At 42.2% G+C, this 20294-nt stretch overlaps 2 protein-coding genes across 9 annotated transcripts in view; one reads left to right on the top strand and one right to left on the bottom strand.

The window, feature by feature from the left end:
• The window catches only part of elf1 (E74-like ETS transcription factor 1), a 37463-nt gene extending 32202 nt beyond the window's left edge, over positions 1-5261 (top strand). For all 6 annotated transcript variants that reach the window (XM_076103089.1, XM_076103091.1, XM_076103092.1 and 3 more), the window contains 3 exons: positions 453-645; positions 755-1105; positions 2274-5261. In XM_076103089.1, the coding sequence (XP_075959204.1) occupies positions 453-645; positions 755-1105; positions 2274-3060 (1331 nt within the window). In that variant the 3' untranslated portion in view covers positions 3061-5261. The remainder of the gene's footprint in view (positions 1-452; positions 646-754; positions 1106-2273) is intronic.
• A 4774-nt stretch (positions 5262-10035) lies between these two features.
• Positions 10036-20294, bottom strand: part of tnmd (tenomodulin) — a 43209-nt gene continuing 32950 nt past the window's right edge. For 2 of the 3 annotated variants that reach the window (XM_076103536.1, XM_076103538.1), the window contains 3 exons: positions 17013-17172; positions 14383-14477; positions 10036-10245 (listed from right to left, as the gene is read on the bottom strand). In XM_076103536.1, the coding sequence (XP_075959651.1) occupies positions 10036-10245; positions 14383-14477; positions 17013-17172 (465 nt within the window). Of the gene's footprint in view, positions 10246-14382; positions 14478-17012; positions 17173-17487; positions 17498-20294 lie in introns of all 3 variants that reach the window. The other variant, XM_076103537.1, reaches the window with a different exon arrangement.

Here is a 20294-nt window from a genome sequence, read left to right as displayed (position 1 = left end):
AGCAGACTGGTGCTGCGCGATGTGAACCCTCATTGCAGCATACAGTGTGACAAAGAGGAGGGAGCTGGGGACGGCGGGTTCAGCTGCACACATATACATCACCCTGTCACGGTGTCTGGGATTCAAGTGGCTACTGGGAGCGTTTCTGTTTTTAACCACTTCTGGCCAAAGCATCTTACAAATTAGAGTAATCTACTCCCAGGCTTGGTATAATTAGTTCACTTCCAAGGCACACATGCACACATACACCCGACATGACAATGGTGATTGCGAAAGAGTAGTTTCTCTTGCAACCTTTTAGCTGCCATATAACATTTTTATGCATGACTCTAAATTACCAAATGCATTATGGATGTCTATAGCACAGCTCGAAGGCCCCACCATGAATGTCTGATGTGCTTGAATGTTGAAAACATGACTTAATTTAGTCCCCCCCCCCCTCCAATTTGCAGGCAACACAATCTACCTGTGGGAATTCCTTCTGGCTCTACTGCAGGATAAGAACACTTGTCCCAAATACATCAAGTGGACACAGCGGGAGAAAGGCATCTTTAAGCTAGTGGACTCCAAGGCTGTTTCAAAGCTGTGGGGCAAACACAAGAACAAGCCTGACATGAACTATGAGACCATGGGAAGAGCTCTCAGGTAAGGGGAACTTACAAATGGGCAGCACGCTAAACCTAAAGCTTCGTCATCATGCACATTCAGCTCTGACACAGATATGTTCATGTTCCTTATCTACTCCATCTTCCAGGTACTACTATCAGAGAGGCATCCTGGCCAAAGTGGAGGGGCAGCGGCTGGTCTATCAGTTTAAGGAGATGCCAACAGATCTGGTGGTGATCGAGGACGAAGACGGAGGTTCTGATGCCAACGTCGGCTATGGGAATCACAGACCTACCAACGGGCGGCCCGTGGTCCGTGGAGGGTCCAAAGGGCACGGGAGGGCTCATGGTCAGCATCATGTCTCGGCCAAGAACATGAAGAAGGAGCCTAGTGATGAATATCTGTACCAGGAAGCCAATGGACAGACTGAGCAGCTCCTTCACTCTGTCCACATGTTGCAGGCCAACCACGGGTTGGCAATCCAAGATCAAGCTATGAGGTAGGAGATCGCCAGTCGCTGTTTCCAGTAAAGAAATAGTTTCAGCACATAACCGGTACATAACTTAGCATAACTTGTATCTGTAACCTGATACATGTTAAACACACAATATATAACGTGTTGATTAGTGAGCTTTGGAGGTGCTACTAGGCGTATTTCAGTTATCCTTTGTATAGAGCCAGGCGAGCTGGTTCGTCCTGTTTCTTGTCTTTATGCTAAGATAAACTCACCGGCATTAAAGAGCAGACACGACACGAGTGGTAACAACCTTCCTATCTCGCTCTCCACAAGAAAGCAAATAACCCTCAAACTATTCCTGTAAGGGATGCTCCATCAATGTATTTATGTAAAGAAAACAAATTCACATCGATATATTGTTTTCAGATTTTTGCATCCGTCAAATATCACAATCAGTGTGGACCTCAGAGTTTTGAGACCGGATGTATTCCAAACCCACCAGATGCTTTGATGGCAAAAAGTCTTTTCAGAGGAGTGTTTGAGGTGTAAAACTCTTCCATTTGGTGGTTTGGAAATTCACAAATTTGAGAACCCCTGACACACTCAAAATTACTTGAATACAGTTCTTATACACATGGACAAAACTACTTGTCCTTGAAATTCACATCATATGACTGACTGAACCCATGTCAGCCCTTTATTAGTGGCAACTTGAAAGGGAATTCAATTCTAACTTGAAACCTTATCAGCTTTTCAGAAATTTAGATAAACTGTTTGCTTTGATGTAGAGGGGTGGACACAGTAACAGCATTATAATCCTGTAGCCCTGCAGTTAATTTGTTGTTGATGTCAGAGAGAGGTGTTGATTTGGTGTTCTATGTTTTTTTTTGTATTTATACTGCTTGTATAAACAATGGTTTATCAGTCATCTTGCTTTTGAAGCTGTTAAACATTGTCTGCAGTTAGGAATCAAGGAGAATGATCACTTCTGCAGTGCAGCTGACAATGCCGTTTGTTATATTAATAAGGGCATTAGTACTGCTGTTTAGGATCAGAGCTGTGCACTGGATAACTTTCTCAATAGTGTTCCATTAAAGAATAATCCTTGTCTATATTTGCAAAGATACAAACTGAATATTCAATTACAAAGAGCTCCATCAGAGAAGATGAAAAAACAGAAGTGCATATTCAGTTAATTTTGTCTTTTCAGGGCCATGACTGCTCCGATGGTCCTGACTTCTCCCGGCTCTCTCCACTCTGTTCCTCTGACCACTATTCTGGCCAACGGGGACTCGTGCCACTCCTCCCCCCCTCGGGTTATTCTCCACACCATGTCCTCCACCACTGCAGGTGGTAAAGATGTGCTCACCATCCAGGCGGCCCCTCTAGCAGGTGGAGCCAACAACCTGCAGGATGGCCTCCCTCAGCACCTCCTGGTCACCAGTCTTGGCTCCTCCACCACTTCCTGTTGCACTTCCCCTGCAGGAGTCATTAGTTCTACCGCTTCCAACCTCTGCAGTTTCCCTCGACTGGTCACCATCAACACAACCAGTGGGCAGACCATGGTGGCACAGCAGCCCGGCACTGTAATTGCCACGGTGCTCAAATCCAGCGACCTCATGGGTCTGCAGGTCAAAGAGGAGATGCTGGACCCCAGCTACTTCCATTCGATGGTGAACGGTGATCCATCACTGGCAGCAAATACGTTTGATGAAGAAGAGATTGAGATAGGGGAAGCAGAGCTGCAGTATAGGACTGTGATCATTGATACCAGTCAAAGCCACGGCTACGAGGCAATGAGTGAAACTATAATTAATGGACATTTCTCCCAGAGCAGCAGCCCCAGTGAGGGTCTGACCCCTGTGGAGGAGCTGGAAGTGCGTGGGGAGATGTCCCTGCAGCCTGAGCAGGGAATCAAAAGCCTGCAAGAGCTGCCACTGTCTGTCCAAATGCCTGCAAACTTTATCCAGATAAAGACAGAGCCTGCAGAGGCCTAGGGCTGAAGGATACAAGCCGAACCAAAAAACAACAATTGAATCCATTTTGACCACAGACTTAATGTTTTCTTTCCGTACCGCAGTGATCTGATCAAAGATCAGAGCGAGGGATCTCACAGAATGGTGTCAGTTCAGCCTCAGGATTTATTGTTTACTCACATATTTTGTGACCATGTGCCTAATTTTTAAAATCAAGGGAGTAGTGTTTAGTTTTTCTAAGAAGTCAGTTTTCAGATTTGGGATCATTTTCCATGTCCATTAACCCCAACACACACACATTTACATATACACAGAATAACACTCACACGCGCACAACGACCTCCCCTCTAGGAGAACAGCCATTGAATAGACCAGAGATCCCTGTCCACCAAATGTGCCAGTTAGTAATTTTCTTACCTTACATCTCATCGGACTTTTATGTTTAAAGAGGAGAACGCAACAAACCAAAACTGGGGACTGAATGCCAAATGGTGCAATGAAATCAGACTTCTGAGAACGTGCAAAGGACATGTGTGTTTTTATAAACAAACCACATACAAGTTTGGACGCTGTGTCGTGGTGTCCAATCTGGTGGGGGGAAAAAACAAACACATCTCAGAGTTTAATTGAAGAGTGCCTTACAGGAAGTTCAAACAGCTCAAGACTCTTTCGTGGAAACGTCTGGGGGAAAAAGATGAAAAACGGACTAAATGGCTTTTAAGAACATTACTCATTTATTTTCATATAAACAAAAACGGTATGCATTCACCCTCTATTACTCCTGGCCGTAAAGCACTGTGCTACTACGGAAATGGGCATTTTTCTGTCCACCAAGGACAGCCCAACATCAAAACTGTTTGTATAGAGCTGCAGACTGGAGGCACAGCAAAATAGTGAGGCACAAAAGGAGAGAAAGAATACGCAGGATAAAACAGATTTTATCAGCCTCAACTTCAGGGGCTCCAAGATTGATATCTTGTTTATATAAAATAGAATATATATGGATCTATATATATATATATATATATATACACATATATATACATACATATAATATACAATTGAGATTCAATTTTAAGGCCATAGTGAATTTATTTATTTTGTGAATTTCTAAATTCTGTATAAAACAATTTACATGTGTAAACATGAGGGAAAATACAAAGAATATGAACGTTAATACCAGGAAGCTTATTTGGTATTTTTTTAAGACCAACATTTTTCATTTGTATAGCATTCCATATAATCATCTTTGGTATTTTTCTTGAGTTTTGGACTCGAGTGCTCAGTGCAGCATCATTATTCCCCTGTTATATTCTCTTATTGTAGATAACCTCTGTTGTGTGTCTGATTTAAACATGTACTGAATGTGCTTTGGTTCCTTCTTGTCAGCAGACATACCTCTTTACCTTTGTCAACAGTTAAGCAGTAGGGACGACACATTCCAAAATATTATGTTCTGTGTACTGCATAAAGTATCAAATGTATCAATCAGTATGTCTTTGAAATCATAGTTTCTTTAATGATTTGGTACAAAGACGTACCATTGCTGTTTTAAAAGCTCCTCTCCTTTCTTCTCTTCTCTTCCTCCTCCCTCTTCTCTCCTCTTCCTCTTCCTCTCCTGCTCTCGGGTCAGTCCAGTCTGTGCCTTCTTTATTTGCTGTCCCACTTTGTAAAGGACATCTCAGGCCAGCCATCCGATTGGCCCCCTGGTCCTGCCGGGGATGAAGCCATATTGATCCTGAGTGGTATCGCAGCTAAATTGGTTGTGTTTTCCACCCGGACTGTAGCTGCAGACTGAGGACATTTAGACATACTGACCTCCATCTGCACTGGCACCTAAGTACAGGAGTTAAACGCTGCTTTACAACCTCACATCAGCCAAAGGGCTCTGGGTCTGCAGAGACACTCTGAATGTATACTTATTGTTGAAGTACATGCAAATTCTTGACAATCAATAATTACACTGGGTTACTTTTGCATAGAAATCAGTCTTTGAGTGGGGATTTGCTGCTTCTTCTTTTTTTTTCCCGTTGTGTATATATTTCGGTATCTGCCCTGCCTTTTCCCAAAAGCACTGTTGTCTGTGAGATGTTGAGGTATGTCTACTGCTTATGTTTTGTTGCTTCTATTGTCTTGGGGTTGTCAGTTGCCTCAGTTGTGCTGAATATAGAGTAGATTTTTAAGAAAAAGTCAATGTACTAATTAAAATCTTCAACACTGTATATCCTCTTTATTTCTTGTTTTTGTTGGAGGCAAAGTGATGTCGCACGAGTAGTCACATTTTTGAGAAATTAAACGGAAAACCAAATTAAACTTGGAAACAAATAGCTTGCAAGGGGTTACTATGACAATTAATTGTTAGTGTGGAGATAATGAAAATGAAGCATTTCTGCCTCAAAATACTATTGCTGGGCTGCTGCAGCTTTGAGGGACATTCGACCACATGGCATTTGAAGAGAAAGAAAAAGCCTGGATTGGAGCCATTAGCAGGCCAGAGACTGATTGGACTGTACTTAAGAGCACTGCCTCTCCAGTTGCTGTGGGTGGATGAATACATTAGCATGTGACATGCCCAGAACTGAAGACAGCCTAGTCTGTCACCACAGAGTGAAGTGTGTGTGTGTGTGTGTGTGTGTGTGTGTGTGTGTGTGTGTGTGTGTGTGTGTGTGTGTGTGTGTGTGTGTGTGTGTGTGTGTGTGTGTGTGTGTGTGTGTGTGTGTGTGTGTGTGTGTGTGTGTGTGTGTGTGTGTGTGTGTGGCTGGCGAGTGGAGGGGTTACACTGACTTGGATTGATTCTGTTAGAGCATGTGTTATGTTGATGTGTTTGTGAGGAGCGGTGTGTGTGTGTGTGTGTGTGTGTGTTGGGGTGGGGGGTGCATTGGCATGGATTGAATCCGTCTGTGTGTTCAGGGTCGGGGAGGAGAGGGTGGGTGGTGGTGTTGAGGAAGCTGTTTGGCAGCAGGGCTTGCCTACTGTGCCTGGCTCTGTCTACACCCACATGCACAGCTGTGTAGCCTACCACACAATCCAATCTTGCCATAGGGTTAACACAGACACACACACACACAGACACACACACACACACACACACACACACACACACACACACACACACACACACACACATTAACTCACAGCCAGAAGTTCAGTCTCAGCCACCACTAAAACCTGCTTCTCTCCAGCAAACATCTTCCTGAGCCTCTTGCAGGTGGGAATGCAGTTTGAAAGGAGTCTGATGAAAGCAACCAATAACCCTCGATCACATCTAAACAGGCGGTTCATCGATCAGCTGCCATATGGTAAGCGGGAGTTGTTATGGATTACTAAAATATTGAATGAATGCAGCCGTTGCGTCCGTGCTATTCCTTCGGTTAGTAAGTCAGAGACCCTGAAGATGGAGCGAGAGCCGCGTCCTGGGAGAGGAGGACTATTTCTGAGTCGCCTGCAGCCAGCCACTGACACAGCGCGAGTGTTTACTGCTGTGCCATGCTGCCTCTCACAGTGGGAGCAGTTGAAGGATGACTGCTGACATTATTGTGCCTCCAGCCTGTAGCAGGAACAGTACAGGGAGAGCTTATTTAACCATCAGGTCACCAGACTGACTGCAACATTACAGAGAAAAGGAGTTGATGACTGCAGTCTCATGGCCATCGCAGCCATATGCGGCCAAGGTTAGATTTAAATAGAATGTGTGGTTTCTAAGAGTAGCAAGAGTAAATGTATTTAAGGACAGCAGGTGTGGCATGGTTTTAAAATGGGTTTTTTTTTCAACGCGGCGAACCAGCGCCTGGTTTGATATCGCAGCAGTACACTTCTCTCTACACAAGGTGGCACTGGTAACACACGTGTCCTCAACGGAGCCTGAGCCTCAGTCTGGATTGGAGAGAGTTATTCCTTCAGGTTACTAATCTAAATACAGACACTCCTCATACATTGGTTTTCACTCTCCTCCGCCCCGGAATAGCAACTCATTGATCTAAATGAACGAGAGATTATTTGAAATGAAAATAAGCAGCTGTGAGTGAAGTTTCGCTGCATTTTTGATACGTAACAAAAGGAATTAATTCACTTGTGAGTCTCAATGATAGCGGCCCATCCTCAGGCCAGGTAGGAAAAATCCTTTGAACTGTGCCAACCCGATAGGCGCCTGGTATCTCTGTTTATCCTGCAGAGTAGTCAATCTTGTTTCCTCTCCCCATCAAAACAGTGATAAACAAGTGCTAGAGGGGGGTATTCCTAGACAGTGTATAAAACGCATGAGAAAAATTGTGCATGGCTTCATTTGAAATGATATATTCTCTCATTCTGGTCTACAGGCAAGGTGTTCACTGTCATAGACTCACAGATTTGCCTTATATCTAAAGTAGACTGTTTTGAGCTGCATCAAACACATTAGGAATGCAAATTAACCTTCATTTATATAGATGTAGGGGTACTAAAAAGCCCTATGCTGATAATCAAAGATCATTTGATTTGGAGTAGTCCAAGTGTTTGCATTTCCAGGGGAAAAACATCCTTTTTCAAGCTGAACTTCACCGACTCTGCTTTGTTTTCCTTTCCTCCCTCTATATTTGAAGTGGCTTATAAAAGCAATCGCAAAATATCTCGTTAACTGAACCCATTCAATTTACTTACATTGTTTCCATTTTATTTGAAAAGGAAACCATGAACACTGAATGCAAACGGCTTCAAAAGCTGTAGATTTTTGCTGTTTATAACATTCAACTGGCTTCGTCAAGATGCTTTTAATGACCTCCTGAGATTTGTGTATCGCATACCAAGACGTGGATGCAATGTTTGGGCATTCAACTGGACCGTGATCTATTTTTTGCTCTCATTTAAGTACAACTGCAGTGTCACCACTATCCAATATTTTTTTTTCTGGGTCTCATCCATGATTTTTAATTGTGAGACGTTTGTACTTTAAAGTTTGACTTTCATGGTTAATATTGGACTTTTGTCCCATCAGGCACGAGGAGCTCTCAGGGAGCCAGCTGTAATATCTGTATCATCCTCTCCAGTCAGGGTGAGCCGTCCCTTTCAGAACAACTCTCAGGGCTTCCATGGCAATTTACTCTCACGACTACACAAAAGAGTCCTCAAAGTCCTCAGAGACCTCGGCAGATAGACAACTAACAGCATCTTACAAAAAAATAACTTTACACTATTTCCCAACGTTGTGAAAGCCAAAGCTCTCCAACAACAGCAGCAGCAACCAGCATGCTGTATGCATCCGTTTTACACTCGACTATTTGTTGGGATAACGGGGACGTAGTAAGAAATGAATAATATAAACACTGATTTTATGAACTTTTCAGAAATGCCTCGGGGGCTTTGCTGTACACTTGTCAGTTTATTTGAAGTATGTTTGCAATTATTGCATTTGTTAACTCATGCCACAATTTTTTACTTGACACGTTGCTTTGGGCTATTGACATTATTGATTTAAAAATAACAATACGGTTGCAGTCTGAACTCGTTTATGAGCATATCCATAAAACATTTACATACAGTAATATGTTTCGCCCCCTTTTTCACAAAATCCATTTCGCTGCCAAATATTATTGATATCACTGACATTATTATCACACTGAGCCAACATGAGTCAACATCTAGTTTTACTTAGCAGGCGAGGTGCTTCTTTTATATTACTGTAAACAATGCATTATTATGCATCAGATACACAAGCGAGACTATGGTTATGAAAGAAACAATAAAACCATGCACGTCTTTTTTTTCCTTTCAATTTGACGCTAAATGTTTTTGCTAATGAGCAATGGGACTAATGGAGAAGGTCTGCCTGTTGTATGGATTGTGTGAGTCAGATTCAAACCCACACTTCATCAGCTTTCAAATCATATTGTTTCAACTCAGATTATTCATACATACAAATTTTAATTGGAAAAAAATCCAGCAAGAGACTGAAACATACAGAAGGCTTCAAAGCAAACTATGACAACATGAGTGCTCCATTTTTGTCTCTCTGTTAAACTTTTAATATCCCACATCGCTTGAATACTCTTGGGCATTTATGCACCTTGTTATTCTGATGACAGAACATCAATTGCAAATGCCTATCTCGCTTGCTTATCCGTTACTTGCAGATGAGTTATTTCAGCTCGACAGATTGAGATTTGGTGTTGCAGATTAAAATCGCCTCAGCAAAGAAGAAACTGTTTGAACAGAAGCACTATTTAAAGCATTTTGTGGATTGCAACAAGATGGAAAACAATGGAGCATGAGACAACAGTAACTACATCACAAAAGACAGCTGAGGTCTGTGCATCTTCAATTATGCTGTACCTCCTTAGTTTAACATGATCTTAAAAACACATAAAGCCAGCAAGGAAAGCTTCCTCTAGTTCTGTTATAGCTACTTTCTATTTTCCCCTAAATTTGTCTTAATTTGAATATGATGCATGTAGTGTTCTAGTTGTATGTGAATATAGGGAAGGTTTTTAATCTACTTAAGCAATAACAACAATCATCACAAACAACTGAGACAAAACATGTATACTTAATCACCACTCTGATTGTTGCACATATTGATCTATTGTAAGAAAGCAACATGTTCATACATTATAGTAGAACAAGTCTTTTTAACCTATAAAGTAAAAAATGAATGCATGACAAGGTCGAGACAGACAGTGTGTGTGCCCCCCCCCCTTTTTGGAGCAGATTAGTTTATGGTGACATCCTCCAAACTAAATGGCACCAATTCAACAGAATCAAATAGCAAGGATAATAAATGGTTAGATAAGCAAAGAAAATTAGACAGCTGTAAACAAGCAATGCCTTTTAAGAACGCTTCAAATACCATTTGGACTGTTTAAAGACTAATACTCAGTGGGCCAACCTACAGATTGGATAATAATTGTGTGCAATGGACTGCTGTGGTCTCTTAAGTGGTCCGGGATATAAAAGCAGAATTTGCACCTACAACTACATAAACAGTTTAAATCCCACATGTACAGACACAGACAGCACGCGCCCTCCTCAGATCCTGCCCAGCATGCGGGCGATCCACCAGTTGCACGGCATGACAATCTGGCAGATGACCCGGCCTCCTTGGTAGTAGTAAGGCCACGGGTTGAAGCCACCCAAGGGCTCGTGGTAGCGGCGGCAGTAGCGGTAACCACGGCGACAGTGCTGGCAGCAGTATCCGTGGTCATCCAGGCGGTTATCCAGCTCGATCCCGATGTCTCTCTGCAGAGGACACAGCAGTGGGCAGGGTTACAATCACACACATGTCAAATGCCAGTCCTCCCGAGGCAAGAGCAGGAAGAGGACGAAGACAAAGAATAGAATAATAATAATAATATAATAATAAGAATAAGAAGAAGACTTTGCAGCAATGCAACATAACAGATGCCAGCTGCCGTAAAACCCCAAAGAAGAAAAAAAAGATGGCAGGAATTGATGAGCCTGCTTTCCTTGTATGTCAGTAGAATATACTGTATGTAAAAACCAAACGAGTGAAAAGATTAGAATTAATGTCTGTGAAAATCCAAAGTTGTGCCATGCTTGATGACCGTGACAAAGAGATCAAGATAGCGGGGAGAGGGAGCGAGCTTGATTTAAGCTGCAGGAGCATAAAACATGATATAACACCCTTGACCTTTCTATTATACCGGAGGTAGCACGACTTGACAACGCCCCATCTCTGAATCCAGCATTCACAGCCTCTCTACCGACGCTATCTTCAATCAAAGGGACTCTAACGTTGGTAGTTACCGGCATAATTACACTATTTCTTTCATCTCTGACCTCTTAACTCCCTCGACCGAAGCCCACTCTCTGCATCAAAATGGCAGCCCCTCCTCCAATAGAGCATTCAAATTACAGCTCCCCACGTCTTGGCGCCCTCCCCCTGACCTTGACTGTAAGTGCATGGCACATTCCTAAAGCAATTAGCAGCGTAATGATCGCCTAACAAGGATTCTTTCATTTGCTCTTGCTGGCTGCCTCTGAATTTATAGAGGGGCCAAATGAAACCCAAACGAAAGGTAAATTGGGTAGAATTAATGGCCCTTGGATTTTTCCATTGTGCCGGTTGGTTCATGCCCCCGTAGACTCGTGGGGGGCTGAGTGCCATGCCTTTGATCAAGAGCAACTCCAAATGGGGTTCGGAGAAGTGCCACTTAACTCACCTCGCAAGTTGAGGCAGCAACTGCCCTCAGTACGCATTTGACCACATTTCAATCGCTTTTAGTAAATGAATCCTCAGAGACAATCCGGCGCTGTCTCATTAAACTGCTCCGATCTAGGAGTCGATGACTTCACATTCAGAACAAACTGGCATAATTCTCTGCAAGCGCTTCCAGTGACTCAGTATACATGCAGCAGTGCAGAAATAAACACATCCACTGTTGGGAATAGAAAATGTGTGGGACTTTAAAAGGACAGGACCCGCAGGAGCACATGTCCCTTCAGTCCCCTGCTACATTAAGTGTGGGAATTAGGGTGTTTCTTGCATCTACTTTTTAAGTCAGTGGGCAGTCAGTCAGAGTGGTTTTACACAAATGTATTTGTTTTCTCTAGTGTAGTCATGGAACAAGAAATTCACCATGAGCATGATTCATAAGAATCTACACCCTGCTACACTCGTGAGACATACTTAAAACACATAGACTGGGTGCTGCAGATGACGTCTAGGATAGCTGGCTTTGAGTTATTACTATGACAAGCGCAGCTAGGCTTTTAATGATTTATTGTTTCAGTCAAGTTTCGGGTCATCAGCTTCCAGGCAACAATCTGTTATGGAAACAACACGAAAGCTGTCAATGGACCAATGATAATCTTATCTGCTGCGCGCAGACCAAAGGGGGATTTTGTGAAAATCTGGAGCTCCACGAAGAAAATGAAGAAAATATCTTATTCAAATGATGCAGCGATTATCAAAACAAACAGCCAATAGGCAGCATTGTACCTTAAAGACAATTAATCAGAGCTATCCTTTTAAAACGGAGGGAACATATTAATCATTCTGGCTCTGAGTCGCCGTCTCTAGTGGGATGCTGCGGTGATAAGAATGGTTCACCTTGGGAAATCTGAGGCAGTCACTCAAAAACAAGCAGCATTAATGAAGAGTAAAAGCCATTACCCCCTTGCTGCATCTGATTTCATCACACACTCCGGTATACACATGCAAACACACACTCACACACACGGAGGCACCTCTGTGCATAATATGAGGCACTGGATATGAATGAGTCTGCGAAGTAGAAAACTGCATCAGTCATTCAATAAGATGTAATGAATCAAAGCACGGCTCCCCTAATCTCCACACTTGTTGGTGTTATTTCACACACGCTGATCACCGCTCTTCATGAGCTTGAAGCACGTGTGGTATTAAATCTCATAGCAGAGCTCCTCACATTCATTCTGGGATCAAAACAACAGAGATAACATTTCTGCTTCATACCCTGCTTTGTATTCCAAAAGGATTTTTTTTATGTAGAGGCACAGGACAGTCACAACATATAAAACCGCCTCAGCGCTTGTCCCCGATCTCAGATTCTCATCTCAGTGTGCTCTACAGTGAGGTGGAATGACAATAATATTGGATGTAATTGAATACAGAGATAGTCAGGTATTTGAGTAAACACTGAACCAGAGTGATAATGGGCTTTAGCTTCAGTGCAAAGATTTCTCCGGAGGCACAAACAGCTCCTGCATTCGCGGATTTAAATTCCTTCAGCTTTTTGCACCTCTGTTTTACGCATGAACAGCCATGTAGCCTGACCCTGAATGTAGTCACACACACACACACACACACACACACACACAATACAAACACCCCAATTGCAGGCAGAAACCCACACCAAGCATGTTTACACGTGTATGTGTTTGAGGTCAATTCATATTGGAAGCCCCTCTTTGCTTTATAGGTCAAGGACAGTGGTACCGTCCATTCAGCCTTGTCAGACGGTAGTTATTCAGTTTGAAATTTTCAGGGCCACCTCTGATACACACCGCACTGTGACATGGTGGCCGCGGCAAAGGTCAGTTTCATATATCCGTCAACGTCTGTCACAAGGGGTCAAACGATTATTTTACTTTACAAACGTGAACTGTGGGGAGACGAGGCGCCTCGAATTCAGACTTATGAAACGCAGATGAAGTGAATGCATGTTATTATGTGTCTGATAGATGAAAGGATCTACATAGAGTGTGAGCAGCAGCCTGTGTGTGTGTGTGTGTGTGTGTGTGTGTGTGTGTGTGTGTGTGTGTGTGTGTGTGTGTGTGTGTGTGTGTGTGTGCTTGGTTGTTTTCTGACTGCGTGCACATTTACATGAGTTCTGGACGAAGCAACAAAAAAAAAAAAAAAAAAATGAGCGAGAGTTCAGACTCCCAATTACAGACTGCTGCCTGGCCTTTGCTTGGCCACAAAGACCTTTGTTATCACCGGACCCACAAACAGCGCGGATGTGCCGCTGGAATGGATTGCAGTGGTATACATTACCCAACTGCCAGAACGTTTCAAAAGGAGAGCAGAGTTTTTCATCCCCTGGTATGTTTTAATTGCATAGCACTGCATCTCCTGCTGCAGACGATGAGGGAGAAGATAGAGGAGGCGGGGGGGGGGGGGGGGGGGGGGGGTATTTCTGTGACGTTCCTGATAAATGTCAACATTATAGGATGTCTCATTTCTCTGCGTGTCTCTCACCATCTCTCACAGCTCTGAGGAGGAGACAGAAACCGACTCATTATCCTTGAATTTAGCTTCATTTCACCATTAAGTGCTGAATGTGTGAGTCGGATATCTTTTCACCTGTTATCTTTAGTGTGCAACGGCTATTTTTTTGTGTCAGTAAGAGTGCATAATTTCTGTGTAATATGGTGCTTTATTTGGTTTTCCCTCAGAGCCAGGGATGATGAACCGTACAGTACTGAGCGGTTTGCATGCAGTCCACCAAAATATGCCACTTGGCCTTTCCAGTCATTTTATACGCTTTGATAATTAAAGCATTATTAACAAATGTAACTTATCTGTGAAGCTATGAGTGACCTTGAGAGTGCTGCTTTGTAGTGCCTCAGAAAAGAGGAAGTGAGAGAAGGAAGTAACGGGCGCTGTAAGGCACAAGTTTCTGCCTTTGAAAGGCTGGATATTCCTCTCAATTAATGGAGAGACATTAAGGGAGTCTTCAATGAACTGGCCTTACTTAAACAGATATATAGAGCAATTGCTATGCCCTCTGGTGCACAAAGTCAGTTTTAACATCAATTAGTGAGCGATTTATATGCAGAAAGAGTCGAGGCAGAGCTGGAGCTGATTGAAGTGGCTCTGCTGTATCTCGCAGTGTGGTCCCTGGTTGACGCGGTGCAGACGGGCCCACTTACATAGTCGTTTACAGGAGGGTGGTCCAGGACGTCGCGGGCGAATCGCTGACCTGTGACCTCTGCGTCGGGCGCGTCCACATTTCCCACTTCAGCATCTGAGAGAACAGCAAAGAGAAGAGATGTTTTTGTGCTTGTTTGAAGTAAAGCTCAGACGCTGTACTTTCCCAGTGGCTTGACATTCAAGAAAAAAAAAAAAAATATGCTGGAATTCATTCCAAGCTTTTTCATGCTTCTGTCAAAAACAATGGTGTTGTTGCTGTTGTGATACTAGCACACAGATGACTTTCCACAGATCCTAATTAGCAAAGCCTCAACATCCTTTTGAGGAAATCCCTGAAAAGCAAATCTGCAGATGACTATCATCAGCAACTAAGTACATTTACTTAAGTACAGTTTTAAGATATTTGTACTTTGGAGTATTTCAATTTTTTGCTACTTTATATTTCTATTCCTATACATTTCAGAGGAAATGTGTTTACTAAATGTGTCTAAATGCAGAAGGTACTTTGCAGATTTTATATACTGCATACACTGCATTAAAACAAATATTGTATTGAGTCCTAAGAATCTAACTGAAATATACTTTGCCATTGTTTTGACTTCAATCTGTTGAATATAATTCAACTGGTTTGTGGAATAAGGTGATTTATTTTTAGAGCAGCAATCCTTTATTGTGCCTTCTTTTGAGATTCATTCATTATTTAGCAATTCTTTTTCATATATTGTATAAGCTACAATATATAACAACATAATGAGAATTCAATGATCTATGAGTAGCAAGGAGAAGAAAAATCGTATATAACCTGCCCCCTTCTCAACACAAGTGACATAAATGGTCTACCATAGATAATACTATCAACAAGCTTTTATAAGACACAGAGCACACGTCAAAACACACACATACACAACCAAAAACAGAACATGGTACATCTTTTGGTTCAATTATTTAGTGTCTGTTCATTTTCTTTAGTTAAATGACCAACATCTGATGATATTTAAACGTTGTATTACCCTTGACTTGATAAACAGTCTGTTGGTATGTTCCATTGAATCCACTGTAGCATGAATAGTGGATCCATAATAGTTGTATATGTGTTGCTCCTCTACACAGTAGCTGAAATATGGTAAGGAGTTCAACATTTTAGGTATTTTAGTATCTTATCCAATGTACATTGTTCTGAATTGTAATACTTTAGGACATCGTTGTCTTTATCTGAGCTTTCCAAGCCTAATTATGGCCTATAATTACTCTCAGAATTTGATTTTGGGTATCCTGTCAATATTAAATACATATATTATTCATTTTGCTTTTTTTAATGAAAACAAATACAAATCCTATAAAACAAATGAATTGCTCAACTCACTTCAGTCATGATCTTCCCTGCTCCTAGGTTTAGTTCTCTTTTGTTTTATTCATGTTTAGTGTTTCCTGTTATTTTATACTCGCCTCTCCTCTCGTTTCTGATCACTTGACTTCCTGCCTGTGGGTGTTTTCTCGCCAGTTTTGATTGTCTGCTCATTTGCTTCACCTGTCCCTCAATATTCCTGCACTCACCTCACCTCCTGCTCACCTGTGCTCTCTTCAGTCATTCACTACATATACCAGCCTAGTTCCCTTGCCAGTTTGTCATTGTTCTTTATACCACAGTGTTCGATTTTCCAGCTTTTACCTCTTTGTGTTAGTTTTCTCTTTAATGCTTTGTGTTACTGTTTTGGTTACTAGGCTTTTGGGATTCCTTGTTGCTCACATGCTACGATGTACCCGGGTGCTGTTACCTGCTTGCATTTGGACTCTCAGCCTCTAATGCATTTTCACAAAAAATCATTGAAATCATTCTGCTGCCTTCTCTTCTTTCTGCCTTTGGGTCTAGTTCCGAACAGCTTCTAAAAAGATGGTTTCTCAGGTTGAAATAATCGAACTACACTGGCAGATTTTGAAAAACAAAATACTAGGAAATTTATACTTGCAGAACAGATCATAATATGACATTTAAACCAGTTAAAACCAACTCCATCTCCACCAACTACAACGTTAAAATGCTGTTGATATGTTGATATGTTGTACTTAAAAGCCTGGCATCTAGTGGTGAGGTTGCAGATTGCAATCAACTGAAACTTCTCCCGTGTGCCAAGCGTGTAGAACAACAATGGTGGCCAAAGCTATAATGCACATGGCCCTATATAAAGCCAGTGTTTGGTTCGTCCACTCTGGGCTGCTGTAGCAATATCGTGGACTCTGAAGAGGACCTGCTCTGTATGTCGATATAAATGACTCCTTCTAAGGTAACAACAACACAATTCTTATTTTCAGGAGATACAGTAAAGAATAGATACCTTTTTATATTATATTCCATTTCTGCCAATATATCCCTAAATGCTACACTGTTCCTGTTATTTACACTTAATACTTAGAAATCGAATGCTTCGACCACCACTGACTGGAATGCTTCTACCACAACTGACCATCAGTCTCTCAACTTTCCAAACACACAGAGAGTAGCCCGGACTGGATGCTCATGTGGTTGGGAAAAAATGCGGTCCCTACGGACCTGCACATGGCCTGTGGGGATGCCCTCCAGCGAGAGTGTTAATAGTTTGCATTTAGAGGCAGAGATGCCCCCTGCTCTCACCGCTCAGAGGGGAGGGATGGATCCAGTGGATGGGCAGCTCCTGGCAAATCTCCCAGATCTTGGAGTCAAAGAGGAAGGCCGGGTTAACGATGGGCTCCTCAGCAGGAACCCACACTTGGGAGTCTTCCACCTTCATATCCACGGCCTCTGTCTCATCCACCTGTTAGAAAACACCACACACACACACGAACATATATATATATATATAATATAGCATAACAGAGCCTGCAAAAATGTCCAGGCCCCACACAAAGTATAGCCTTACATTTGCACTCTCCTCCCCTGAGCCACGCAGCGGCTCCATCCTCATCGTTTTTATCTATCACCTTTCTGTCTGCCGAGAGGGCGGCAGCTTCCTGACTCCTGACTCCTACTGCCCTGACTCCCTCCTCTTTCTCCCTCACCCTCTTCTCAAGCCTGCGGCATGCTCTTTCTATTATACATCATTGAAATTCAAAGACAGTGATGATCTGACTTTTAAATGACTTTAGAAGTGGTCTTCATTACTCTGAGTGTGGCTGCAATATCGTTTAATGTGACAGATACAATAAAGCCTTGCATTCTCCTCCCCCCCCCCCCCCCCTCCCTTCAACACAATGCTTCGCTTGGCACCGAGCACTATCAGTAGGCTTAATTTGTTGATACTGCAGTTCATGAGCTGTAAAGTAAACTATTATTGCTTAATGATAGGGACTACATGTCAGTGTTGTCTAATAGAGACATATGAAGGGGATTTGGTAATGCGCTCCCCTAACAGTGCAGATATTTATTTTCTTCATGTATATGTAAATATACACACACACACGCACACACACACACACACACACACACACACACACACACACACACACACACACACACACACAAACAAACCCCTCTTCCCATTCCCTTGTTAATTAGCAGCCCAGAACAGAAAAACAGTTCACTTGACAAATGTTTTTACAAGGTGATTTTCTCCCAGTCTAAAGCTTAATTGCACATTAGTTAAGCTTGACGTAGAATCCTGGGGCTATAGCAGGAGCAAGAATAATTTATATTGGGTCGTGCCCCCTCCCTCACGTTCACCCCTGTCACTCTCGCTTGAATTACAGTTTCTCTTTCCATGCCACTTCTTGTTTGTCATCGGGCGACACAGTTGTGACCTGCAGTGAGGAAAAAAACAAACAGAACCTATAAGCACATTCTGTCACAATTGTGTTTGGGCGCGGGAAATGTTTAGCCCAAGCTTTTGACACACTGGCCAGTACTCGGAGGACGGGTGTAGCATGGTTGGGGTGAGGGTGCTCTGGCAATGAGCTGGTGCGCTCACCGTTCCTGTGGCTGCAGAAATTAAAATCCAACTCGGGAAACACAAACAGCCCTCTCTAATTGGACCTCTTAACCACTGAAGCCAAGTGAGTCTTCTCTGGAAAGTAAATGGAGGTCACAACACGGGGCTCACAACATGACTTTGACTTCACAGTTGAGAAACGACTCCAATAACTTGCAGGAGAGGGCCTGGGGGAAGTGGTAAAGGTCAGCATTTTAGCATGGGGCAGGGATTTCTAAATGCCAGTTGACAAGCACGAAGACAACATGATTACAGTCCTCTAGTTTATACACACTTTTGAGGGGCTTTTCCCTTTGCTATTGAGAAATGATATATTATTAGGACACAGGCAACTTTTTATCAAGTGTTGGACCTTGGGAATGATGGTAATTTGTTTTGTGCGGCCTGCTCCTGGTGTTTGTATGCTTTTCCGTCCACAGTGCACAACTTAATTATACACCAGTTGTGCTGTAGTTAATGAATTTACCCTCTCCTGCCACTGTGTCCCGAGAGGGGGGGAGGGGGGGGGGGGGACACTGTCTACATGACACATTGTTTAAAGTGGTGCTATGTTTTCCAGAGATCAACAAAATATTTTCTCATGATACCCACAAGCTTTCACATATTATACATAAAACAGGGAGGGGGTTTCATTATGCAGAGTACCAGGTGGTGAATTTTAGTTGACACCCATATTAAAGCAACTTACAATGAGAGTGCTGGCATCCTACCAACTGGGGTCCCAGCAGACCCCAGAGGTATACCTTTTGTTCATATCTCACAGGTGTTTTATTCTATCATTACACTTTTTCATAACATTGTCTATCAATTTGTTCCTAATGGCTTTATGTCATTGTTTTCTGTTTGTGTTTTAATTTGTGCTTTTTAAAATCATTTAAATGTATCAATGTGTTGGGGTCCTGGGGGTCCCATTCAAAAGCACCCAGTTGCAGACACTTACAGATGCAGCATCTCCTCATGTGCTCATGTCTATTTTTTGTTCTTATTTGTTGTTTTACGATGGTTTATTCTTCCAGTTGGTGTCTTTCTTTGTTAAATATGTTGGTGGGATGAGGGTTAAGGGCAATAACCGCCACCCTGATTTAAAACAGTGAACTTTTACAGAATAAATCAATTAATCTCAGTGGACTTAAAAGTTAATTTAAAGTAGGGGCAAAGTAAAACTGTATTTGTATCAGTTCAACTTTAGTGAACTTTGACATGTACATTTTTGCCATTAACAAATAGCAAACTGTCTTGACAGTGCCGACCTTCGAGGGAACAGACGGAGTGAGAGTGCACAATAAAGGAAGCTGTTCGTTTATTAGCTTTGTGGCACCGTCCAGTTTTAATCAACCCTTCTCTGAGGAAGCATAAACTGCTCCACAAAAGAGATAATAGCCACTGTCAATATAAACCAGACAGGCTGTATGTACAGTATGTAGACATCTTCAACTGTACATATACATAATAATCAAATATTCATTCAGTATTTATCTATTTGCATTATTTCCTTTGTTTACAACTTACAGAATACGTATATATACGTTTTTATTTCTATTCTATAGTTGGGCATTGGTGCTCTATGCATATCTATACAACATTTATATTTACACCTATTTTTCACTACTTGTTTACATAACGGTCCTGCCTGTTCTTTACATTTATCTGTCCAGTTTTGTTTTCCTTGTACCTAGCTGTTATTTCTATTTTTATTCTGTGTAAATACGTTATTAGAGAAGCAAAAAAATGGAGTCACATTTCTTGGGTAGGTATACTTTGCCAATAAAGCTGATTGGGATTCTTAGATAATTATGAGACAGGAGTTGATTGTACAAATACATATTTTGAATAAACTGTGTGGACGTATTTCCCCCGGTAGCTACCATGAAAGTGAGCTTAGAGAAAATAGAAATCAGAAGTTTAGAGAGTTATTGTAATCTAGTGCTAGCATGTTCCTGGTTGACTAGCAT

This window comes from Anarhichas minor, unplaced genomic scaffold (assembly GCF_050575085.1).
Source record: "Anarhichas minor isolate MPS153535 unplaced genomic scaffold, ASM5057508v1 ptg000028l, whole genome shotgun sequence".
Lineage (NCBI taxonomy): Eukaryota > Metazoa > Chordata > Actinopteri > Perciformes > Anarhichadidae > Anarhichas > Anarhichas minor.
The sequence above is the reverse complement of the archived record's forward strand: the minus strand, read 5'-3'. Positions and strand labels throughout refer to the sequence as shown.